Here is a 26,219-nt window from a genome sequence, read left to right as displayed (position 1 = left end):
TCAGTGAAATGATTTATGTCTTTAAGATAAATGGTGAAATAAATACAAATGACCTTCAATAAGAAATCACTATCAACTTTATTTGTAAAATAATTTTCGTATCAACCATTACATTCGCTTTAGGACGAGTTAAATTTAACTGATTTAATTTCATCCACGAAACATTTCAATCAACATTAAAACAACGATTTAAATGAGTAAAAACATATATTTTATATCACTCGTTCGTTTATTCTACAGAACAACGGGTACATTCACATCAAGAACTACCTGCCTTAATACTAGTTCGTAACGTCAACTACATACGGACAGTTTTGAGTATTTACACAACTCACATTATCACTTGCGAAGTTAATGAAAAACTTTACCGTCCGTCTGGTTAGACGATCCGTAACACGTAAGGACCCTTTATACACACAGACTTACATAAATATATATACAGTTGTTTAGTTTAATAAAATGTACATTCACTATATGTTTTTATTTACAATAATCTTATAGTAAACAAGTTTAAAGGAACATTACAGCACTGGACATTGTACATAGTTCGAACCTTCGAATTGAGCTCAGGGCACAACACTAAACCACTGAATAATCCAGCACTATTAATACTTTTTTAAGTTACTATCCACCATATTAAAACTAAAATCGGTCGTAATATAGAAATCGGTTAAACAATACACCGATTTTATCACGACAATAAATAATATGTACACCCTCACAGACTGATCTGGAGATATAAACTATTGGTTTGTTGTGAAATAACTTTCATTATAGTAACCTAAACGAATACTTTGATAGTTACAATTAGTTACGGAACACTTACTAGGATAGTTTGAAACATCAGTTTCCTGTTTTAGTAAGTAGTAATAGTTTTGTAGTTGTTTAAATTAAATACTTGATAACTGTCAGTTTTATATTAACACACTGTATGAAGTTTTTAACTACTCTGTGTCCTATTTATGAAAAAAAAAATTAAATAAATACATCATAATATTCGGATATTTTCAAAATGGCTCCATATATTAACATAATAATTTTATTTTATATTATTATACAGAAATTAAATATGAAATTTCAAGACGGGAAACTATCATTAAAATGTTCGCTGAAATACATTATAATTTTTGACATTAACGTTACGTTCGGAAACAAACAAAAAATATTTTTGCACAATATCAATATAACATCAAAAGTAACCTAAAGGAACTGGGTTACAGATATTTTATTAAATTTCTTTTAAAACATTCATTATTGATATAATATAAACAAAATGGCGGTCATTGCTTATGATATAGTATGCGATACCTTAAGTAACAATGTTTTAGTTTTTTTCTTATGTACAATAACTATTACTAATTTATGTCCTCTATTACTAAATTTAAAACATTTCAGTTACATTTTGCCAAGCGTCAGATTAATTGAGACAATCACTGGATAAATTTTCAAAAGATAACTACGTAGTGCATAAAGGTAACCTATACCGAACACCGCCACTTCATAGCCCTTAACTATTTAAGTATGAGTGAGTAAGTCGTTTAAAATGAAGGAATAATTCAGCTAATCAGCAAATATAAACAATCAAGACGTCGGTAATTAAACGGGGGCTCGTTAAATATCGACATGGTCGCAAAACAGAAACACTTAATGAAAAACGATAATCAAAATGGCGGTAAATTGACCGAGAAATGAGAAATACGGAATCATTTTTAATGACTATTCCTTCAATTCATATTAATGCTGTGCTCTCTATGGTAATAAATAATAAAGATTATTTTATAACAACTATTATTTATATTTCATGACTTTGTTTTGACAATTGTATAATATTACGTTATAATCGAATGACTCCCGATACCCGATGGGTACAGCTTGTATGAGGTTGTTCAGAACCAATTGTATATAATATACGAGCATTAATTCTGGTAATAACAAGGCGTTGTGGTATACCATTTGGAGTGGAAACCGATACGCCATAAATCATCCAACAAAGGAGGGAAAGGTAAATATAAATTAGGCTTATAATCACGTTTAAATTACGGAATGTTTGTACGCCACCCAGATTTCGATTTTATTAACTTTTGTTTCTTAGATGGAATTAAAACCTTTTTTCCGACAGACTGACGTTTATTTTTTTTTTTAATCCGAAGCCGTCAAACCAGCGTCTATATTTCGCTGTCAAAACAAAACCAAAAATCTCTATCTATGGGCAATGAAAAATAACCTTATCATAGCCATAGAAAAAAACAATAGTGAAAGCTATCCGATCATAATCATCGACTAGACAAATAGCCGTGGAGAACAATCGTCAACAGTTTAAAAACAATTTTGTTTAGAGCAATTACCGGGAGATTTCAACCTTAGATATTTCTCTAGAGACCATCTCAATCTCGCCTCTCGCTCTGACCCATACATGTCCACAGCCATCTCGCTCTAACGATGACAGCTCGCGGTATCACCGGCCAAAATCTAAACTAATTATACCCTCATCACTAATCAAAGATGGTATTTTTTAATTAATTTAATACAGAAAAAAAAAACTATAACCACCATTTCGTGTCTAATAATTATAAGAGGGCGCCATTTTGAATTTCAATGACATGCCCATAACAAATGTCCGTGAAATAAATTATACGATTTACGTCTTATATTAAGCTTTTATTAAGCATGTACAAATGGCAATTAATAATAAATAATTATCTATTAATATTACATTATATTTACATAGTGTCCTATCACTCTAACTCTTTATAACTCTTATTCTCTTCTACGTCTCGTTCTCACTTTCACTGAGTTCGTCCATGTCCATGTCTATGAGTTCTTCATCTTCTTCCTCGTAGGAGTTGTTGAAGTTGTCAGGCTTTGTGTTACTCGAACCGGATTTGTTTCCGGTCTTCGCTTCTTCTTCCTGTTGCATTCTTTTGTGTTTCGTTCTTCTGTTTTGAAACCAGACCTTCACCTGGGAAGGAAATTGATTATTAGTTCATTTCTTCCACACATTCATTAAGGAGTAGGTACAGTATGTATGGTAAAAAAGTGTCGGTCTTAGTAACACAATAACCGCAAATTTTCATTGTAATTATTTCACGAAATCCTCATTGATTTATTGTTACTTACGTTTATAACGTTAGTAACAATTTACTATTGTAATTTATAATGATAAGTATATTTTTCGTATCAGTTCTAGCGTATTTTGGAAACAATTATTGAATAAAAAATAATTAATATCTTTTTTGAAAGTTCGATAATAAAATATTTCCAGAAAAAGACATTGGCTGTTTATTTTAAACCTGAACCATATAACTGAATATTATTTATATAAAAAAAAACAAATAACACTAGAATATTAACTGACTGAAACACAATACATACAAAATCCATATAAATATACACCCCATTAAACATAAAGGGGTTGAAACTATGCATCCCCAACAATTCCTATGCAGAGGGAAATTGTCGAAATTTTTCAACAAAGATCGCAGTCGCCATCTTGTTTGTCATCTATCACGGGTGTAATGGCTCATGAAATGTATTCTATTATACGATATAGAAGAGAAAATATTATAATGATGGATTTATTTACTTTGTACATATAGCATATATATTTAATGTTATCGCATTATAAGTCATAATTGTTTGTCAAATTTAATTCTTTTTTATTTGACATTGACATGCCGTCGTTTCGATGACATGACTTTATAACGTTCTAAAAATATAATTTAATTATTTTATAAACAGAAAGGAAAAAAAAAATATAAAAAGTTATTTTATTTTTAAACTTAATTCAATCAATGCATAATAACACATGTTATCGTAAAGTTAATTTATAAAGCGTCATAAAATTATAAGTGCTTTTTCATTGTACGTTACATTACTGTGTAGAATTACCAAATAAATGGGAATGTATATGACCGGAAATGTAATATAACATCCAAATAACTATTACGTTTTAAAATAACGATAAGATTGTGGTATTGGAAAAAATAATTGATTTAGGAATTAAAAAAAAATTACTAAACAATATATCAGGTAAGTCCCTGAAAATAAAAAAAATACGAATAACATAATTAAAAACGTGAGTGATTTCCAAGCAAACATTTTTATTTCTCTCCCTAAATATTTTATATCATATTGATATACTTATCAATTTATTTTACGCTTCGTTAACTTCACTACATCAAAGTTCAATCAGCACCCCTTCATCAATCGAGCGTATAAAATACTTTTGCTAATTTAACCACGGATAAGATTTTTCATATTAAATACATAACAAAATAAATAACAAACCGTACTCACAGATTAATTTCCAATACGATTTTAGTGAGATGTTGCGAATACAGAAAAATTCAACAATAATAACACCCGACAAAGCGATCTTTAACAACTTACACAGAATGTTTTATTACAATGTTACTAACTATATATTATCTGTGAAATCATTTGTCCGTTGCAAAAGCTTTAAATAATATTTTACAATCGCTAAATACATATCCGTCTATGTAATTTTGTAATAACTCACGGTATTGACAATGACGCGTCCGCCATTTTGGACGGAGTATTCATGAGAAACGAAACGACAGATAATTAAATAGTCTTTATTAAGTGCGAATACTTTATTGTATATTGTTATTAATGTTATTTTTATGTATTAATATAGTTCGCTTGTAAATCGGTACATTTCCCATGAGCTGTGGGGTGCATCGCAGTGACAAATGGGGTGTTCCATGAACGGCCCCCCGGGACCCGTCGGATACGCTTGTAATTTAACCGAATAATGGGAAAATTTATGATGATTTCCTTACATTACGATATCGTATGGAAACGATTATATTTATATATATATATATATATATATATTTAATGTTCGGATTTTTGAATAAAGTTATTGGCAGCGAAGCAGTAATAAAACTACTTTTTATTATAATTCACCGAAAATGTTAAGTATTTTTGTTTATTTTGTTTATATGAGCCGACTTATATATTAAAAAGTATTGTTCCATACATAAATCAATTTTAATACAAACGTTACAAACAATAAGGCCGTTAAAAATTTCAAACAATCACAAATATCAATTAAACTATCACGGCGTAACGCAAAATTAATGCAACACTTTGTTACATAATTCCATTACATCTGCCGCAAAAATAGAATGACCCACAATAAAAATGATAAGCTAAACCGGTGGGGGTCAGAGTGGCTGGTTGAAGGGGACCAGCGAGGGGTGTCAACAGGCCCCAAATACGATCAAGTACTTATGTGCTTTCAGCACAAGAGTTAAAACGAGATAGACTGTTAAGGGTGAATTGGATACGGAATTGGGCCAAAAATTTAAACGGAACCCCATTTATCTATACATTAAGTTTATTGTCGAGCCATTAGAGCGATAGGGATGGAAGATTGGGGTCGTTTGGGACTATCCGGGGTCGTCGGGAGCTGATGTGAGATAGGGACGGTTATATTTAATGGCTGGAGTGTGAAAGAGCTGGGAGATAACAAGATCAATTGCTGGTTAATAATGAACGCATTGTCAGGAGTAATTGAGTTGGTTTATCTCGTTACATTTGATTAATGTTTACTTTTCAAATGAGAGCCATTCTGTTAAGTTGTGTCTAACAATAAACGCTATATTATTATATAGGTAGTGTCGAGCTGGTCGCTTCTGATAGTCTCGTTTTTTGTTTCACATTACGAAGCGCCATTTTGTAGTTATACTATTGTATACTCTATATTATACACACTTAAAGTCTCGCATAATTTTTCTATGGCAAACAATCCTCTACAATTTTTAATGTCATCAAACATCTCTTATGTACATATGCATTTGTTTTGCAATATTAGGTAAGTTTAATAGATTTCGTAATATTATTTACAACTGAGTGAAAACTGTCTTTCTGTTTGTGTCCATGGTAAAATTATAGTAGATTATATTATTATTATGTAGTCTTTTGGATTTATTATAAATGCGGAGCTGCGTTTTGTTTCGTTTGAAGATGTAAATACGAAAGTTTTTAATATTATATAAATTTTTAATATAATAAAATAAAACCTAAATATTAAAGACCCTTTTCAACATTATTTAAGATTAAAAAACTATACAAATTAAATATTTAGCCATTAGAGGATATTTATTATCGTTATTAGATCTTTAACTAGTGTTTGTCCGCGACTTCGTCAACGTCAGAATCAAGATCAGAAATGTTAAGCTGTGTATGTGAACTCTGTTCCGCTTTGGAGGCAGTAAATAAGGCAAATTTTGGATTTAATTATGTGATTTTTTTTCTACGAACCGAACGGGATTGGAAGGATCATATGCCCGTCTTCTAAGCTATCTCTCCAATTTTCATCCGAACAAGTACAGCCGTTCTCGAGTTATAAATTGTGTAACTAACACGACTTTCATTTATACATACAGATTATGTTTCAATATGTCTTTGATATAAATGATTTTATAATTAAAATTCAAATATATTTTTTTTTACTTACAATACATTATTAAATGAACCACAGACATAATTTAATATTTTCTATATATTATCTATAAAAACATTGCCGTTATAAATTGCTAAGCAATTATTGGTCGGCGTTTTAATTTTATTGTGAGTATTCATTTTAGTTTTACATATTATGTATATATATATATATATATATATATATATATATATATATATGTTGACAAAAATATGTGTTTGTTTTACTTCACACTGAAAATACTGAACCGATATAGATGATACTTTTAAATATAGAAACGTATTATAGTCAGGAAAGTTTTTTTAAAACTAATTTAGTTAGTCAGCAGCGTGACTTGATTCATAAGACTATATACGTAACCTTAAAAATTCTTTGGCCATAATGATATTTAAGATTTTAACGAATACATATTTATACTACGCGTTTCTCATCTCGTCTGTCCGTGATCACGGTTGCTGTAATGAAGCCGAAACGTCGGGATTATATAGATAATATATAATAAGGAACGCTTAGTATCCGAAAAACTTACTGTCATTTAAATTCTTTGGCGAATTCAATAGGAATATCCTACACTAGGTTTAAAAGAGAATATTACTCTTTTTTTTTTTTTTTCTAAAAACTACTCTATCCATACATAAAACTGTACCCGGCGTTGTCTGTTAATTGTGCAAAAAACTACACCCAGCAGTAAGCTTAACGCTCCGTGGGTTTCAATTGCCCGAAAAAACCATCATCAAGACTTAATATACTTCGAGGCTCATTACTTCTCGTTTTTTTTATGTTAATTGTACCTATACCCGCGTCGCATAAATCGACATACTAGCTTCACACCCCGGATATGCTCTTAATATGAAATAATTAAAAAAAAACTGAACTAGGATTTAAATTAAAAGCTTTAGACATGAGTTATCATGTAACAAACATTTAAACATACTACTTCTATATATATGATCATATAGCCGGATATATTTAAAAAATACACACAAACATATTGTTTATATATACATATATATAATACAGAAGGAGTGTTTCATAATTGATATGCAATTACTAAATCGATTGAGATATCTTTTTTACTAAGAAAGTTAAACGCAATTTAAATTACTAGAAGAAATACTTTTAAAAATATATTTAAATAATTTTTATAGTTTCTTTTGAAGTTGATAATAACTGCTAAAGGTCAATAGTATTTTTAACTTAACGTGTTTTTATTTTCATCCGTGCATCCTCACTACGTGTTCGAGTCAAACGCAAGACGGACAGTATAAAGTTCATTCACACACCCATTACTTATTGACTATCACGCGTGCGGATTTGTAAGCAAAAACTGGAAACGGAATTGCGATTCCAACAAACGTAATTTATATATGCTTAGTCCGAGTTAACATCGTCCAATACATGATCAGCGTAAAAAGAAATCATTCACAAATAGTTAACGTTATCGAATGAAAAACGGGAAACGCGTCGTATGTAATGTGAGCCGTGACGATGTAAAGTCGTACTAAGCGCACATGTAATATACCTTTTCTTGAAGCGTATTTGTTTTCCTGTTTAAGAACATAATGTATGTTTATTTGTTCGTAATGCGAACAACGTATGCGGTAACAGACAGAAAGACTATGTTTAGTCTCATACTCCGCGTGATCATCTGTTATATGTTATAAGATAACATTATTATTTAACGAAGATGACTCGTAAGAACCGCCGTTAAAACGTTATTGACTTTGTTATGTCGATATAATAGATATAAGTTAGACTTTCGTAAAAAAAAGAATTTAACGTAATTTATACGATTTTTTATTAATATAAAAAAGGATTTTTTTTTAATTCGATGCCTTTTTTTAATATATATAATACATTTTTAAACAATAGTACCGGTAAGCAATTAAAATTGGGTAGGTATATAAAATCAGAATCAAATAATTCGTATATTATGTTAAAAATATATGTTTTTAAATAAAAACCATTTGGTTTTATAGAACATGATAAAAATTTACATTTTATATGAATATTTTAAAATACTTAGATCCTGTCCGTGTATACACAGCATGTGTTTGATGGTCAAGGACTTATAAAGAGAGACAATATAAGATTTGATTTATAACAATCATTATTTTTATATATATATATATAAATACTTTTATTCCTATATTTCTATGGAATGCGCTTCATAACGAAACTCATAACGAACAGAAAAATCGTATCCTATATCCGTATGCTATCTAAGACTAAATAATCTGTATATAGCAACGAATATCTCCATAAAAATACAATAAAATATTCATCAAATTCTTTAAGTTTAACCTATAAACGGTTAAAACATTAAAACTCCAGTTAAATTAAATTTAAAGTTATGCAACAAAATAATTTTTGTTAACCATATGATTGCTCTATATGTTTTTAACTATCATATAACACATTAAATTTACTTAATATTTAATTAAAAAGTGATCTCAATGCCGCGTTCGCGAAACCGCTTATATTAAATGTGGCATTCGGGCGTGAAAACTATGATTTAGAAACTGTGCTAATTACCAACCAACCACGCCCGGACCGTGGACGTACGGACAACAGAACAATATACATATAAACATAGACAACGTGCAATACAGATATAAGCTTGTATGAAACATTAAGAGAGATATTATGAGATACACGTAAGGAACATTGGAGTCAAAGTCATTTTGAATTATCAGACCGCTGTTAGTATTATATATTTATCATAACGCGTATATAAAAAAATTAACTTAATGTATGGAACATCGCTTCGGAATTTCACTTGTAACATGATTGATTTTGTTATAGCAAAGCTATTATAACAATGTTATGTTACTTGTCAAATCTTCGATCACAATTATGCGTATTTTATTTTCAATAAAAAATGTTTCCATAATATAAAGATAAACTAATATTGATATAAAAAAAACTAGTTTTCGACTTATCATAACAAACATGCAAACATACCTATTAATATTTTTATTAAATGTGAGTGTTGCTCCTGACTGTACTCGCACGTACTAATGAGCTTCTAATTAAATAGTTTTTATATCGTCTTGAATTAAATGCAACTGAACGCACCTGATACCCGATTTCATAACAGACAAAAACGCTATCGTCTTCACCAGCGACCTTCGACACTAATGCAACTGGCTCCAGCCGCCTGGTTTGTTCGTCTCGCTGACGGATGTCACGATAAAAGAGTAGGTAACTCGGATTTCGGATACCCGTTTATTTATTAGAAAAAAATTTAAGTCATTAATATATAGACTTTTTTGAGTCCGTAGAAATCCCGTTGCTTTCGTCCTAATAAAATCCTATTATAAACGAGATAAATAATTATTTCAGAACGTATATACCTATAGAAATAATCGTATAGATTTTCACAAAGGTCATGTAGTTTTTATTTAGCTCTCTAATAAACTCTTGATTTTTGCCTTTTTAATAAGAACATCATTTTCTTTATGACACGGTACCGTGATGTAATTACTTTATATATATAAACCTACATATATAATCTTGTATATATTTACTTTTTATATATTTCTTTATACTAATAATTGATTATTTCACTATGTTTAGAATATGAATGTCAGTATGTTTGATGTTCAGTGACGATACACACAGCAACCTTTACGGATTGATGTATTATATAAAAAATAGTAGTGTTTGTAATGTTTAATTTAAATAATTTAATGTACGCTTTGTCCATTTCTTGTCCAAATAAAATTTGCCTATATTTTATTCGACGTTCGCTGTATCAAAACTCTTGACATACACAGATTTGTCGCTTCAATTACAGATTATATAATGTATCGTTCAAAAACAGTCTTCATTTTCTTAATGATTTTTCTTTTATCATTCATAACAAAAACCAGAAATGGTTCCAAATTTAAAGTTAAATCGCCAAAAATTAATTTAAAACAACCGATCACATTAACATTTGTATAGTAAATAATTAAACATTATTCCCATTGAGAATACAATAAATTAAAGATAAAATATTTGACGTGGTCACAATAATTGAATTTAAATTCAAAAAGAATAAAAAATTCTTTAACATAAGCTGGAATCGAACCTGCACTATCCAGAGTATAGCGTTCGATTCGCTTCACCAACTGAGCTACAGTGTCTCACTAGATTTATTGGCATCTAGTTTAATTTACATATTGTAAATTACACTATCTCTGCTATCTGTATCTACTTACTCGATACATCAAGGGCATGTAATTAATATGATATTTGCATTTATTAAATTTTTTATATACAACATTAATTAAATTAGAACGTTTATTTCTCGACTTATTAAAATGTTATTTATACACTGGTTCCGAGTTTTTCAATGTTGTGTCTGCGCCTTAATACGTTTTTAATAGCTATGGTTTTTATAAATCGTGCATAAGTGGCCTAATCTATTAGACACCATCATACTTAGTAAAGCTGTGGTTACAAAAGCGGTTTGTTTAGTATTCAAATTGTATGTGAATTATATTATAATATTATTTATCTTATAGTATAGAATCTGAACTATTTGATTGAAGTTCATATATGATCACAGCTTTAAAATTATACCTACTGTTATTATAAAATCGAGCCCTTAAATATGACGATTTTCTTTTGAACAGGGAATTCTAATTTTTCTATTAATAATGTCAAAATAATAACAAAATCAATGTCAGGGGACAGATTACAAATATAAAACCGAATATTGTCTGCAGCAATAAGTGGCGCCAAAAATATTAAAACTCTTCATTTAAAATCAATTATGTTACGATTAATAATTGTCTATAAGATTCTGTAATCAATATTTACCTGCGTCTCAGTGAGACTAAGAGCTTGAGCGAGCTGTTTCCTTTCCGCTCCCACCACGTAATGGTTCTTTTCAAACGCGTGCTCCAGTTTAAGGAGTTGTGATGGTGAGAAGGCGGTTCTAATACGCTTCGGCTTCCGGAACGGCTGCAGCAGAAACCCCGGGATATCTGGACCTGATGATGACGATATTAAATAACTAAGGAGAGGGATAATACAATCCGGCGATTTGAGCGGAAAAAAAATTACATACATTAAAAGCTGTTGCAACGATTTAAATCATAAGCCTAATTAGAGTAATCGCCTGTAATATAGATATATTTAAATAACCACAGAGCTATATGCAATCATGCGTAAATGGCATAATTTTGGAGCCATTAAAATTGAATCAGGCAAACATTAAACAAATGAGGTTTTATATTTTACGGATATTTTAGCAGAGACCGCGAGTAGGTACACATTGTAATTTAAAATTTTACATATATATTTTTTAAACATACCACATATAGGGTTGCCACCCACGACTAATCAACTAATATCATTAACCGTCAATTATTCACATATCAGTCTATATTTGGCGTCCCTAATGACGTACATAATTGCTTTAAACACTTTTGCAATACCATTCATCTGACAACAAAGAAACATAAACGATAGTAATAGTTAGGAAATAAAAATAATAATGAATTATTTATTACAAAAAATTGTCTGGGATCGTGACAAATAAATGCATTGAAAATATTTATATGATTTAAGTTTTTTTTTTTCGTTTATTATGGAATATATACTGCAATATTAATCACAAAAAGCCAGTCTGAACGACATTTCCTTCATAAAGCAGGCTATATTTAAGTCCCATTACATTATAAGTGCGTTTTATTACTTTTGTAATTGTTCGTACGCCATGACACTCGTAATGATACTTTCGCGTGAGTGCAATTTTACATAATTTAGAAATACATGTATTAAAAAATATATATCGCTAGTACCTATCATTATATTAACCTAAAAATAAAGATGTCTAATTAAATTGGATAAATCAAAGAAATTTGTGATAGGCTTGAATATTATTATTTTTTTTTAATTTTTGACGTAGCCAATCCAGCGACGGTTTGTGTCAAACATCCAAACTATTCGGAATTTAAATAATATTTAGAGAAGTGTGAAGATGCACGTACACCAAGATTTATAAGGACGTTACAAGTATTATCTGTGACCCGGCGTCACCATTATAATAAACTCGTCGTTTTACGACTACGATAACTTCATTGACGTTCGTTTACTTATCTTTTGTTATCTTGCTTTTTATTAATTGGTAGTGTTTATAGTTTCAAGTGACAATGTTGCCATAGAGATTTATTTGAACCGTAAATATATAAGCGGAATAAGTTAAGGCCTTCACTGAAAGACGCATACCTCTTTATCATTGGCTGTTTATTAAATTTTAATATGAAACTAAGCAATCAAAATGTAGAGGTTATATTGGTATAAATAATTTTATTTCGGTATAAATAACTTTAGTCTTAGCCGACTATATTAAATATTAAAGAGATGCTAATCATATAATTAATGTATTATAATATAACACCTATTTCAATTTACTTAATTAATAACACACACACATCTCGGTAACTCGTAATACAAGTTATTTTAATTTATTTTATTAGTGTATAGTCTTCCTTAATTTAAATGTTCTATCTAACTTAATTTTAATAATATAAAAGTCATAAAAATTCCACTCGAGCCTATTTCTAAACGTATCTCAATAACCATTACCGACGTTATAATCTGTGCAAACAGTACATTTAACAAGCTCGGACTCAATAATTAATCATAAATTTTACTAAACGTAAATCAACTACCGAACGTTTCAAAATGGCTGACCGCTGGCAACCTGACTAACATAAATAGTTTAATTTAAGACGCTTGTTAATCTCGCTCAGTCAACAACAAAGTTGTATCAAATTACATCCAATTATATCCAATTCAATCCTTTTAGAGGATTGTAAAGAAACATCCGGTAACAATCGCGGTCATTAAGAAAAAAGGCGCGTAACGAAAGATTTGACGTGCTACCAACATAGACATAGTGATGTGGAGATGTCGACAGAACGAATGACGATAGTTTGACGGCTATGACATTTCAATATAATAGTATTTACAAATCGTTTATACCTTATATACCATAACCATTAATGGAATGCTTCCTTTTATAACTTAATTAAGATTTATATTTTATTACTTCTGTGAATATTTGCTACTCGATATCAAAGGCTGACATTTATAAATATGTCTAATTTATGGAGTCATTACTTAGTATTGTCTTTATTAATAACGTGTTAATTTAAATTATCAATAATTTATATAAATCATAAATTTATCGTAAATGGTACAACACTAATAAATAATCAAATTTCTAACAACAATGGCGTCGGTGATAATCGCGGGCGTTCATTCCCGCCAACAAAAGTCCTTTGTCAAACGTCACTCTAGTTTTTTGTGACAATTCATAGTTATATGCGTTTATTGTAACCGCTTCGGAGCATTTTTTATGACAATTATAATATAAAAGACTTTAATCCGGTTTGATTAAAACGATCCTAACTGGCGGGGTTCATAAAAATAATATTTGCCGAGCGACAATTGAATTGAAGGGTCCATTTTATTTGTCGAATAATATTATGTTTCTGAACGCCTGTGACACCTAGCCGCTTTTTTTGTTGACATTGATAATGGCGAAAAGGGGAACAGTAGTAGCTGTGAGGGGCGTTTGGAACTTAATAACAGATTATATAAAAAATATATACATTATCTATGATTGTACATAGTTTTACTTTTTAGTAATTACATATAAAGATGTGTTTATTCAATAAAATATTATTATCACATATTTAATTACGACTAATGAAGCGATATCAACTTTGTATGAGGTTATCTGTGCAGTAATTACGAAATGGGAGTCAGGTCGGAGGGCTCAGATAATGAATCAAAATAACTTTTTAATAAGACATTAAGTCAACATTGTTGCCAAATCATAACATAAATACGTTCTGCTCAAAACAATCGCGTATTGTGTTTTTAATATATAAAATAATTAGCTCATAACAAGAATATTTTTTAACTTAAACTTATATATATATCACGTTCATGTAAATTATTACAAGTCTAATGATCACATCGTATTAACGATCAGCTGGTTTTAAAAAAAACATGATACCGGTCTGGAAATACACACGTGCAGCTATTTAGATTACTTTCAACAAATATTAAGGAAATAGCCGTAGTTAGATATGAAAATAATCGCATAATTAACGTTATAAATGTATTTATAACATAAATATAAATGTAAATAGTTTCAACAAACGGCATGATGTTTTTATGCTGTAAAAACAAAAGATTGTAAATCAACTACGTTGATATACGAACTGGATTGCTATTTAATTTATTCCAACATATCATTTTTATTTGAACTAAATAACTTATAGTAGTTGCCAACCTAATAAAAAAAGAATCAATTACAGCTGATACAGTGTTGCCAACGTTATATATTGCTAACCTAACAGAAAACATGCATACGTATGAATATAATGAATTTAAATGAAACGTTCTTACACCACAGATAAAATAATTTAATATCTACCAACTGTTAATAATAGAAGCGAATTCAACTAATCTGTGTACATAAAGTTCAGGACACATTTTTGTTACATCAATGCATTATAACTTAGAAATATATTAGATCAAATGAAGCAACATGACCTAAATATTATTAATATAAAATTAAAAAAAATAATATACAATAAAAAGTCCATTACAAAGTTTTGTTAGTTAACGGCTGGTTTTATCTTAATGGCGACGTGTATGAGATAAGCTACCATTTATTACTGAAGCGACGAAATTATGAGATTTAATGCATTTCACGTTTAAAATATCATGACATGTGTTTGACGCGCGGCTCCGTCTGCGGATAGGGCTTTCGTTAATAAAAAAAATCCACATACGTACATATATATATAAATTATTATATATATATATATATTTTTTTTTTTAATTCCAAAACTAGGTAAGCATTTATAATATTTGCCATAGATATTTTTTTTTTATGGAAAGTAAACAATATATCCGTATTTTATTTGTGTATCGGGGTAAAAGTTTGATTTTGTGTCCGACGTATAGATTACTCAGCACCAACCGCGTGCACGGAAAGACAAATTTTTCGTCCAATATTTATTTATTGATATACAATATGTTTTCTGACCGTCAATATAAATTACAATTTACATATTATTTGAAAGAATGAATGGTTGAACGTGTGAACGTGTGAAGGAACGAATGAATATGTAATGAAGTTTATAGTTAAGTACGGCCGACCGGATCAAAATAAATTTAGGCCAGATAAATGTTGCGTAATATTTACGTCTCACTTAGCTTGTAGATACATTATTAAGTGTCACGTAAAAATAATATGAGAGTTTCGTTTTAATTTACTTTAGACCTATATCTTAAGTCACGGAAATTTATTTTTTCGCTGAACAAAAAAAAAACCTAGTGGCGCATGTTGTTTTTTATAGTTATAGAGCTAGAATAATGTTTATTTGTAAATGAAAGAAGTAATAAGTTATTTGTCTGGTATACTACATTATATTTTATTAGAGTTAAGCATTTTATAAAAAAAAATGTAGAAAATGTAAATATATATATATATGACGCTATCTGTTGTGCAAATTGTTTATTTATAATACAAATTACCTGTGTACAAATTATACTGATATATGTAAAGCCATTGATTTTTTGTCACATTCATGCAGCAAGTATCAACTTGATGAGGAGGATAATTAAAGATCATATTAAATTTACTACTGTTGGTAATAGTAAAATAATATTATTATAAAATATTATCGTATGTCTGTCATTAATAAAGAATCAGTGTATAACTTTAGCGACGGCGGGCTGTCAAAAGATTTGATTATCTGAGTAGCTGACTCCACAACAAAACAATTTATAAAAATCGTTTAAGATTCCAACAAGAAAAATACACTCACCGCCGGGGAATCTGTGCGGGAATATCCTTCCGTGTCTGTTGATGAGCCAGGGATAGAGCTGATATGACTCCCTGGGCACGGGAGCGGCGGGGTGAGGCGGCGGGTGGGGCGGGAGGGGAGCTCCGAAGCCCTGCTGCTGGTGGGCCAAGGCGGCCGCCAGTGCAGCGCCCTGGAAATGCGCCAGGAACTGGTGGTGATGGCTCTGAGCGTCCAAATACGGCAGCCTCTTGATCTCGGGCGACGGGAACACAGCTGGTAGAGCACTCGGCCGCAGTAAGGGTCGCGGGGACGGACTCCGCGGAGACGCCACCGGGGACGGGGAACCCGGGCTCGCGAGCGGCGGCGACGACTGCTTCGGTCTCTCCGACCCGCCGACTATACTGTCGATACTGAATCCTATCTTCGGCTTAGATGGCACCGCCACCACAGGGGTCGGTGCGAGAGGCATCATGCTTTCACGGCACAGTTCCGTAACGAACGGCACAAATCAGTGGCACATATCACAATCACAATACATCGTCGCGGACAATACGAACGCCAGGGCGGCGCGCGGCCGAATGAGCCAGCGCTCGAGACGCCTCACGGGCCAAACAAAAAAACCTCGACTAACACGAAACCTCGCGCTGCGATTGGCGCAGCATCGCCAATGGTTGTTCTCTGATAGCTTAACTGAGCTTGCTGCACGCTTTCCGCGTATCGCATTGGTCTGCCTCCATGGCGGGGTGGCATTTAGATCCGGAGCCTTCCCCTGGAGGCGGTTTCTTTTTGGAAGTTGTGCTTTTAAGCCGACCAAATCAGGATGTTGGTTCGTATCGTAGCGTAACGAACGTGCGCAACACTCCTCGTTTCCGTCGGTTTAAATCAATTAATGCGACGATTGGGCAGGTCGGGGGCTCATTGCTCTTTTTTGGTCCATCAGACTGGTCGTGTCTATGCTCTTTAATTAACCCATCCTTCATCAGCTTAATGTTAACAGTTTCCCATGTACCGTGTGCTCTGTGTTATGTACGTATGTCAAATGCCGTCCGAAGCGTCGCTCTGGATACCAACCGTCGAATACAAATCGAACGGCAGCTCGGTGTTTTGTAAATATTTAGTTTTGATTTGTATTTTTTTTTTCTTTTTTTTAATTAAAACTTTGTTTTAACGATGTCCGCTAAATTGCTTTTTGTTTAATATTATTGATTGTGAGATTACATCGTTTACGTTTTTTTATTGCTTCCGTTAAATAACACTGTTGGCTGGAATCGATTCGATCGGATGAACTGTCGTTGGTAGTATGCGGACCAGGTTTTAATTAAATATAGTTCGATAAATAATAATATGCTATATACAAACACATCGTATTATATTTATCTGACGTGAGTATACCGTTGAATAAACTTATACTAAGATATTTGCATTTTCTTATTTGTAATATAAAAAAGATATATAACCGTAAGTTCAATTAATAAATACATTAAAACAATGAACTCCAATATAGTGAAAATAAATGAAATAATCGTGGAAATGTCCAATATGTTAGTTATTTTTAATTTAGTGGACATTATTTACTTCGTATTTTTTTTTTTGCTATTTAAACATTGTATTATGAAAATTTAATTTCTACTTATATTAGTGTTAAAAAAAAAAACAATATTCATATATAAATATTTTAAATAAAATATAATATTTACATTGGCATAATGTTCCAAGATTTTAGGGTGAATGAAGCCATAGCATAAAAATATATTTATATATATAATTATATATATATGTCTGTATATATATTGACATTTCTTAAATTAGGGTAGTAGGTAACATTAATTAAAAACCGAAAAAAAATCGGTAAAACCTAAAATTATCTAAATAATAAAAATTAATTCTGTTACAAATGTCTCGAAGGCTTTATAGATCCTATATAATTTAGTTTCCAAGTCAAATATAAATCACTATAATATTTATTAAGACCAGACATTTTGATCTAGAAATCTTAAGTCATTTACATGAACAAGACTTGAGTACGGTTGTAATCAATTACGTGATCAATCATTTCTGGAATAAACTACATAACTTTAAATCTGTCAGTACAGTTGGCTTACCATTAGTGTAACGAAAATCTCATACAAAAAAACTTAGCATACATTATAAACATAGATTATTGAATTAAACGGGAAACGCTTCGTATGTAGTGTGACAAACGTTTGGAAAGAATCACGAATGGACTTAACGTTTATAAACAAATAAAAAAATCATTAATTCTCGTTATTGTTGCTTTATTTATTATATAAACCACTATGTGTCCAATACACATCTACTTATTTTTTATTATTATTATTTGTATATATAAAAAATGCATATTATCTTCTAATAATGAACATAAAGACATGTTTACATAATATTTTATTATATTCTAGTCGATTGTTGGATTATAATATGAGCGATTGATAAATTATACGGTGGAATGTAAGTTACGGAGAATTAAATATTCATTCATGTTAAATTGATTTAACAATAATGAAATATAATTACAACTAATAATTTAATTTTAATTTAATATTCAATTTAATCTGTGCTTAAAAACGTTCCTTCCTTTTTTGTCAATTATGGCGCGTAAATAAAAAAAAAGGCACGAAAATCAAACTGATAATTTTTTTAACATCAATGTTACGTGTAATTAATTTCAATTTAAACTATTCAGAGGAAATATATTTAAAAAAAAATTAAGTTCATTTCACTTAATAAATAATAAAATAAATCTTTAGCCTTTAATGCAGCTCCTTATTCTTAACAAAACATATTTAAAAACTAAAATAACCGCATTATTTATCTGATACAAATAAAAAAAAAACATTATCTATTTGAATGTCCGAGTTCTCTGTTTAAAAATATATTTGGATTTTGGATGTAGGTACATAATATAATTCCCTAAACCAAATCTAATTAAACCTTGTAATGCTAATGATTGAATAATATTAACTTAAAAAAAAAACCTTTGGAATATAAAAATACACATGACTTTAAAAAAATCTTATATTGAATATTAGTTTAGTTTGAATTCATTTAAATAATGTAAACGTTGTGATTCCCGATGTTTCACTTTAAAACATATACAACCTTTTTTTAAAGATTATAAAACTCCTTCGAAGATTACTGTTTCCGAACCGTTATGAAATTTTAAAAACCCTTTCACCGTTAAGCTTAAAATAATCGCTTGTTTGAAAAAAACAACTTAACGGATGATTTAACGAACAATTGTATTATACGGTTGATTTGATTTGTCCTCTTTTATTTAAGAGATTAAACTCCGAAGATCTTTTAAACAATATAACGAAATGGGTTTTTTAATTAAAAAATAGTCGCTGACGAAGCGCCGTGTGGAGCTTTGAAATAAGTAAAGTCTTATAATTAACTTACATTGATATTTTTATTAGCTTTGTTAAAATAATTCTTATTAAATTTAAATAAATAAATTTAATATGACTTTTTTTTTTTAAACTGAGTCCACAGTCCGAAGGCCAAGAGATTTAAATTCATTTTATCTTTTTCGTATCAAATGTTTTTCTTAAAGAAATAATAATAATAATAATTTTTTATTATATATTATTCGTTTTTATTAAAAAAATATACTAAATATTTTAAAACACAAAAAAAGATGTTAATTTAGTATATATATACATGATGTAAGTAACCAATACCCAGCTTGTTATTAAATATAAAATAAATTCAATCAATATTCGTAAATTACCGCTACAATAAGACGGTTAATGTACCTACCTACTATTTTTTTTAACTCAACTGTTTTTATAAAATAAATAAACCTGATGATTCGTAAAACAAAAAACTTATTTACATTTTTGATTTCAAGTTTTTTAAGTAACGTAATTGTTAATTACATTCCAGAACTTGCAGGTCAAAATCCGTTTTGTATAGATGAAGTTTTCTTTTCAATTTCAATCCCAGTACCACATACCTTTAATGACAGAATACCTTTAATGACATATACGAAATAGCTACATGGTGTTGTCATCTCATGTTCAACGATAATAATATAAAAAAAAAATATATCAAAATCATCGAAGTATTAAGTCGTTTAAACAACAAATACAATATAAGTACATAAATAAAATCCTTTATTTATCAGAGTGCATATAATGAAGTCAAAAACATTAATTACGAACTTAAAATTGCTTGCATTTAACGTGTCGCGCCGGGCCTGCTAGGGATGGGAATCGTATCGATTGTTGGGTACTACCGATATTAAATTGTCGTGACGATTATTTGACAATGGCCTTATTTATTTAATTTAATACATTTGTAACTCGATTTTATGTAAACACACAAAATGTCCGCTTTGATAATAAAAGTAAAGTTAGAAAAACATTGACATTATTCCATTCATAGCTTTGAATTTTTATAAAATTCATTTTGAATAAATATTTTGATAACTTACTAAGTTAAATTTGTCAATCAAACTAGCTGATGACCCCAGGTTTGTAGGTGAAACAAAATTTAAAAAAAAAACCGATATGCTAATATTAATCATAGTATTTAATATATGGCAAAAATGTTATAGAAATGTTTGAGTTATTCACTGAAAAAAAAAATCTACTGATACATCAAAAAATCATATTTAATAATTAGCGTAATAAATAGGAATAAAAAATAGTAGAAAGAATATCTTGGAAATATAATATGTAAAATTTAATATACAACAATTATATTGATATCTTCGAATCTGTCAATGATATTCAGTTTAAGGACAAATATATACACTAATATTACAAACTATCGATATGATCCCATCACTCGTAGGAATCAATCATAAAATTGTCGCGGTACAATAACAACGCGTGTGGGCGACGCGGGCGGTCCAAGTAATACAACGCAGCGCTAAATACTGTGAGAAAAATAATATAGCGGACGGAAACCGAACGAAAATATGCAAATAACATAATTACTGCGATAACGAAATATTAATTCATTCAAAGGATATATGACAAACCATAGACGAGCTGAGATCAGGGAGTCGAAGACAGTACATTTATAACACTGTCGATAGGTCGGTTATACTTAACTTTGCTTAGTCGTAGTTTACACTAGATACGGAACGTTTCGCGTTTCTTGCTACATAACCTGCGTTACCACTTTAATATGCGAAGATTGATTAATGAAAAAAAAATTAAACTTGCAAGACTGCAGATGACATCCGTCTATTTATCAGCGTTTTTGAATATTTTGTAAATTTTCGCACGTCCGAGGAAACACACGTCACTGAGCATGTATAATGTATGTGCTTCTAAGTATAGTTGTTGTTTAAAACCACAGTAACTTTGTATTAAACAAGATATCTTTGTTTATTGGGAACTTGTTTAATTAAGAAATTTTAGAAATCAGAACAGTTTATTGTAGTCTATTTATACTTTCGCCGTGATATATATGCATATATATTAAGTTTGTGTGTGTGTGTGTGTGTGTTTGTCTAAAGTGTACTCGCAAAAGGCAATTTTTTTTTCTCAATTTCATATTCTTAATGTTCATCCCAAGGAAATCCATGTCCTAATTTATAGTGTTCGCAAATAGTAGTGAGTTTGTTGACACGCTATAAATTGGTCTGAAAGCTATGTTTAGATATTTAAGCACTTTACCGCTGAAGACTGATTAAAATCTAGGATAATCTCTTGAAGGGACGTCATTAGAAGACTTCCAAATTATTCTATTAAGACTTCAATGAGCTCAGAGACAAGATGGATTCAAAATATACAGCTGTCATATCATCACGGAACCTTAATATATTGAAAATCACACATAATAAATTTTTCTTTTATTAGCGAGTAATTCTTTCAAACATCAAAAAATATTGATAACAGGCGTAAATAAAATAAACGAAATAATCACATATTTTTAATAACAATAAAGATGAAATAATAAAAATAGTACAAATAGTTTAGAAAACATTTAACTCGGTAACAAATGTTGCCTTATTTAACTTCACTAATTAGAATCGGCGCCATTAATCCGTTAGATAACAGTGATGTATAAATTATTAGTGATGTGCCTCTTATCTATAGAAATATTATTTTTATTATATTTAATACAAAGCATTATGTTAATCTATTTCACAATACATTAATGTTTAGTATAGGCAGAACGTTTTATTAATAAAAGCAAATGTCAGATTATTACGTTGTTTCATTAAAAAAATGGTATAATGAAAGAATAAAACTAGACTTTTTATTGCAATTCAAGAACTACAAAAACTAGACTGGCACTTACAGACGTACACAACCGTCAGGCAATATTAATATCGTTTTTCTATATATGTAACGTCATAAATAACATGTTACTGAACGTATTTGTGAAATAGACTTGTTCAAAAACAACAAATAATAGATTATCAAGCGTTTTATTATAATAAATGTTTTAATTGCATCCATTCATTCGCTGATGAATGATAACGAGTGAATGATGAATGATAACAATGAACTAATCATTAAAATTTTAAAATGCTCCGAGCGAAAGGCTTTTAGGTTTGTGCGCCCACTGCTTCCTTGTTTATTAAATACTTTTTATACTTATTATATTATAAGTTGATATTTTTTTCATCAAATAAAATGTCGAATTTTTTTCTGTATAATGAAAATCTTCGTGTTAAAAATTATAATAAAACACTATACTTATCAACGAACATCAAATTCTCTTCCTTATTTGACCTAAACCTTAAATTCAAACCCACAGCCCTATTCAGTTTGTTAATTTCTTTAATTACCCTACACCGGAGTCAGAACCGTCAATTATAGTAAAAAAAAGACGAGAACTCGTAACAACAGCTTTGGACTTTATTCGACTACTTATTCTTAATAACGTAAACTGAGACGTAACTCAAACGTTGAAAGTACTCATTTAGTTCAATTCGACGTTGATATATACTGAACTTTGGTATTTGTTTGACGTAAAATGTTTACAGAGCCTCGAGGCTGTATAAAGTAATTCATGATCGTTTTAAAAAAAAGCACTCGGTCCACCAAAGGAGGTTATATATTGTGATAGATAATAAAAATATGGTTATGAAAATTAAAAATACTACATACATATAAAAGTTGAGATGAGTAATAATTACAATCATAATTATATTGTCCAGCCTCCAGCTATCAGTACACAATAATACAGCTAATGAAATATAATTAATTTGCCAACGTCATTGTGACATTTATCAGTGACATTTCGTGGCACGATTTGAATTAAAATGTTTGTATGACTGTGTAATGACGTAATTATAGTGCCGTAGCCCATATTACTTTTTTATGACGGACAATTTAAATAGCATTTTTTTATTTTATTTAAGCAATGTGGGTAATTAAGGATAACTTTTTAAAAACCTGTACGAATAACAATATTATGTTGTAATGAAACTATTTAATATTATGTAATATATGATTTTATAAATATTTTTTAACACGTGACATTTAAAAATAATTTTCGTCCAAAAATATATCCAAAGATTAACGTAGGTCATGACTACTTTAAATTTTATGAGCGGTAAGCAAGAGCTTGGTATCGGTAGCCTAGAACAAAAATTTTCAGGTTTTTAATATACAAATTACAACACCTTGGGAATTATCGGTGCTCGTACAAGAGTTAAAGGCTCTTCTTACAGGAAACCCTTTTGAAACCACCGGACGAGGAAAACAAAGCTAGCTATGTATATATATGTTCTAGCTATATATATATATATATATATATATATATATATATATAGCTAGAACGTAACTTACTTCTGCTTGTTTAAGACGTGTGTCTGTAGTCATGGCTTAAGACGTGTGCTACAGACACATAGACATGACAAATAGAATAATACGAGTACAATGCTTTTATTACTTGCAGTCTGATTACTAAGGCCTGATCTCCTCTAGATGTTTTTATATCCCAATTCTTTAATCACAGCAGACATTAGAAATCGACATTCGACTTGAATATCTACTGACAAGTATCCATTTATCCCAAAGTTATATTAAAAACGACTGAAAGTTGTAAGCATATCATTTTCACTTAAAATGCCTTAATTATTTTGTAAAAATATAAAATTATATGTGTATTACATTCTTTCTTTTCACAAAAGAAATGGATTTTCATATAAGTATAACAATGTATTTAATATTGTGTCAATTGGCTGTGTGGCTGACGGACGACGAAAAAGTATTGGCAGAAAATTCTTTGAGATATTATGATCACTCTAAAATTACTCAGTTGGTGCTTCAGATTTTTTTTTGGCAAAGATCTAGCTCACATAATGAGATCTAAGACTTTCGCGAACCGCGAGTCTTCATTTAAATGTAACTAATATATTCGGATTATTACGCGTAATTTATTATTTAAAAACTACATAATCCCGACGTTTCGGTTACTTTGCAGTAACCGTGATCACTTTGCCCTTACTGATCTGTGGATAGGATACATTTTTAAAACATGGACATTAAAATGAAATATTTTTGTACATCAACCCACCCCAACAGTTAATTAAATTATAATATGGGAACCGTTCAGCGTACTCTGTATCACAAACTTACTGTTGTATAGCCTGGGTATCTAACAATAATCACTTAATCAGATAAAGAGCAATATACCAACATTAACCGACTCTTTTTTGATAACATGGCGGCTAATAATTGCTTTTTATTTACATAAATGATTTTAAGTATTACTTCAGTGCACATAATTTTAGATATTTTTTTTTTTATTATAAGTAAATTTCATTAAGTTTCCTTACTTATTCACTGATAGACAATTTGATATTAATAATAGTTTTTAACGTTTATTGACAACAGTAACTGTAAAACACGACGCTAACGGCTTGTTAACGAAATAATAAGTAGTATTGGTGTGATTTGAAGAGTTCTCTTACCGAAGGCGAATGTTTATTCAAGAACCTAGCCAGGTTGGCATTTGGCGGCTAGTCGCTTGGTCGGCTTCTTTTATTACAACATCAATTTATAAATGAATGAAATTTATATGAACCAGAATGTCCAATAATTCAAATTCAATTCTGCGATCTTAGGAATATTGTGTTCCAGTTACTTCACTGCAAAGCAACTAGTTTGCGAAATTGCTACGCGATACGTGTTCAGCGTTGTGTGTGTTTTTTGTGTACATATGAAAATTCTATTATTACGAGTACTTTTGCTTGATACGTTGACGAAGTCGCGGGCATCAGCTAGTACCTACTTCATGAACTTAGTTAATAATTTTACACTCATCCAATAGTTCATAAGGGTAACGAAACTTAAGAAAAAAATGTATTTTGCATCAAGTAGTTCATCTTCCATTACGACAAAGTCTCTACCCTACAGATTGCTACGTCTTACAATCCTTCATCGAATGCTAACCGGATAGATAGTTGGAAAAGATTTGAAGGCTTTATTTCCGTACCTACCATCCAATTTAATCCTGACATGTAAAAAAACACCTTGTGAGTAACCTCTCCAGTAAGTTTCTGAGAAAATCTGTATATGACGTACTTCTTTAATGTCAGGAAGAACTGCTCCAACAATATCAGCCCCGCGTTATCACATACAGTCCAAGAGAAGGTAATTTCAATTCCAGCCTGCATAGCCCATACTATTAGTATGAACGCGGATTTGTTCATAAAAAAAACTAAGATTTTTATGAACAAATCCGTTTAATCCACTGGAATATTAAAACGAGCAATTGTGAGAGGATCTGCGACGAAGAGATGCTGAGATTGTTCCTCTGTTTGTTCTATGTAACACTATGAACTATCCATGCTTGCTGACTGACAGCGTGTGTTCACATCTACACTATTAACCCACAGAAGAAGTGGCATTGGTCCAAGCTAACTTTTCCTATTAAGGCGAAACGAATGTATCTATTGTGGCATGAATCTTTTTCTAATCCTCTCCTTCATC

General features: G+C 30.3%; 1 protein-coding gene across 1 annotated transcript; it reads right to left on the bottom strand.

Moving 5' to 3' along the window:
• Positions 1 to 219: 219 nt before the first annotated feature.
• On the bottom strand, positions 220 to 17,614 carry LOC116774949 (homeotic protein empty spiracles). The gene is made up of 3 exons (XM_061524119.1): positions 16,318 to 17,614; positions 11,279 to 11,451; positions 220 to 2,959 (listed from the first exon to the last, which is right to left on the bottom strand). The coding sequence occupies exons 1-3, from the start codon at positions 16,766 to 16,768 to the stop codon at positions 2,768 to 2,770; spliced, it is 816 nt and encodes a 271-aa protein (XP_061380103.1). The 5' UTR covers positions 16,769 to 17,614; the 3' UTR covers positions 220 to 2,767.
• Between the last annotated feature and the right edge of the window lie 8,605 nt (positions 17,615 to 26,219).

This window comes from Danaus plexippus, chromosome 23, assembly GCF_018135715.1.
Source record: "Danaus plexippus chromosome 23, MEX_DaPlex, whole genome shotgun sequence".
NCBI lineage: Eukaryota > Metazoa > Arthropoda > Insecta > Lepidoptera > Nymphalidae > Danaus > Danaus plexippus.
This window is presented reverse-complemented; position numbering and strand designations above follow the sequence as displayed.

Bases quoted from the DNA above. Each gene is read 5' to 3' on its own strand.
- LOC116774949 (XM_061524119.1), bottom strand. From the start codon at position 16,768: ATGATGCCTCTCGCACCGACCCCTGTGGTGGCGGTGCCATCTAAGCCG. The intron at 11,452-16,317 runs GTGAGTGTATTT...CGTCATCATCAG, and splicing joins CCCGCACAGATTCCCCGGCG to GTCCAGATATCCCGGGGTTT. The intron at 2,960-11,278 runs GTAAATATTGAT...TTTCCTTCCCAG, and splicing joins TTAGTCTCACTGAGACGCAG to GTGAAGGTCTGGTTTCAAAA.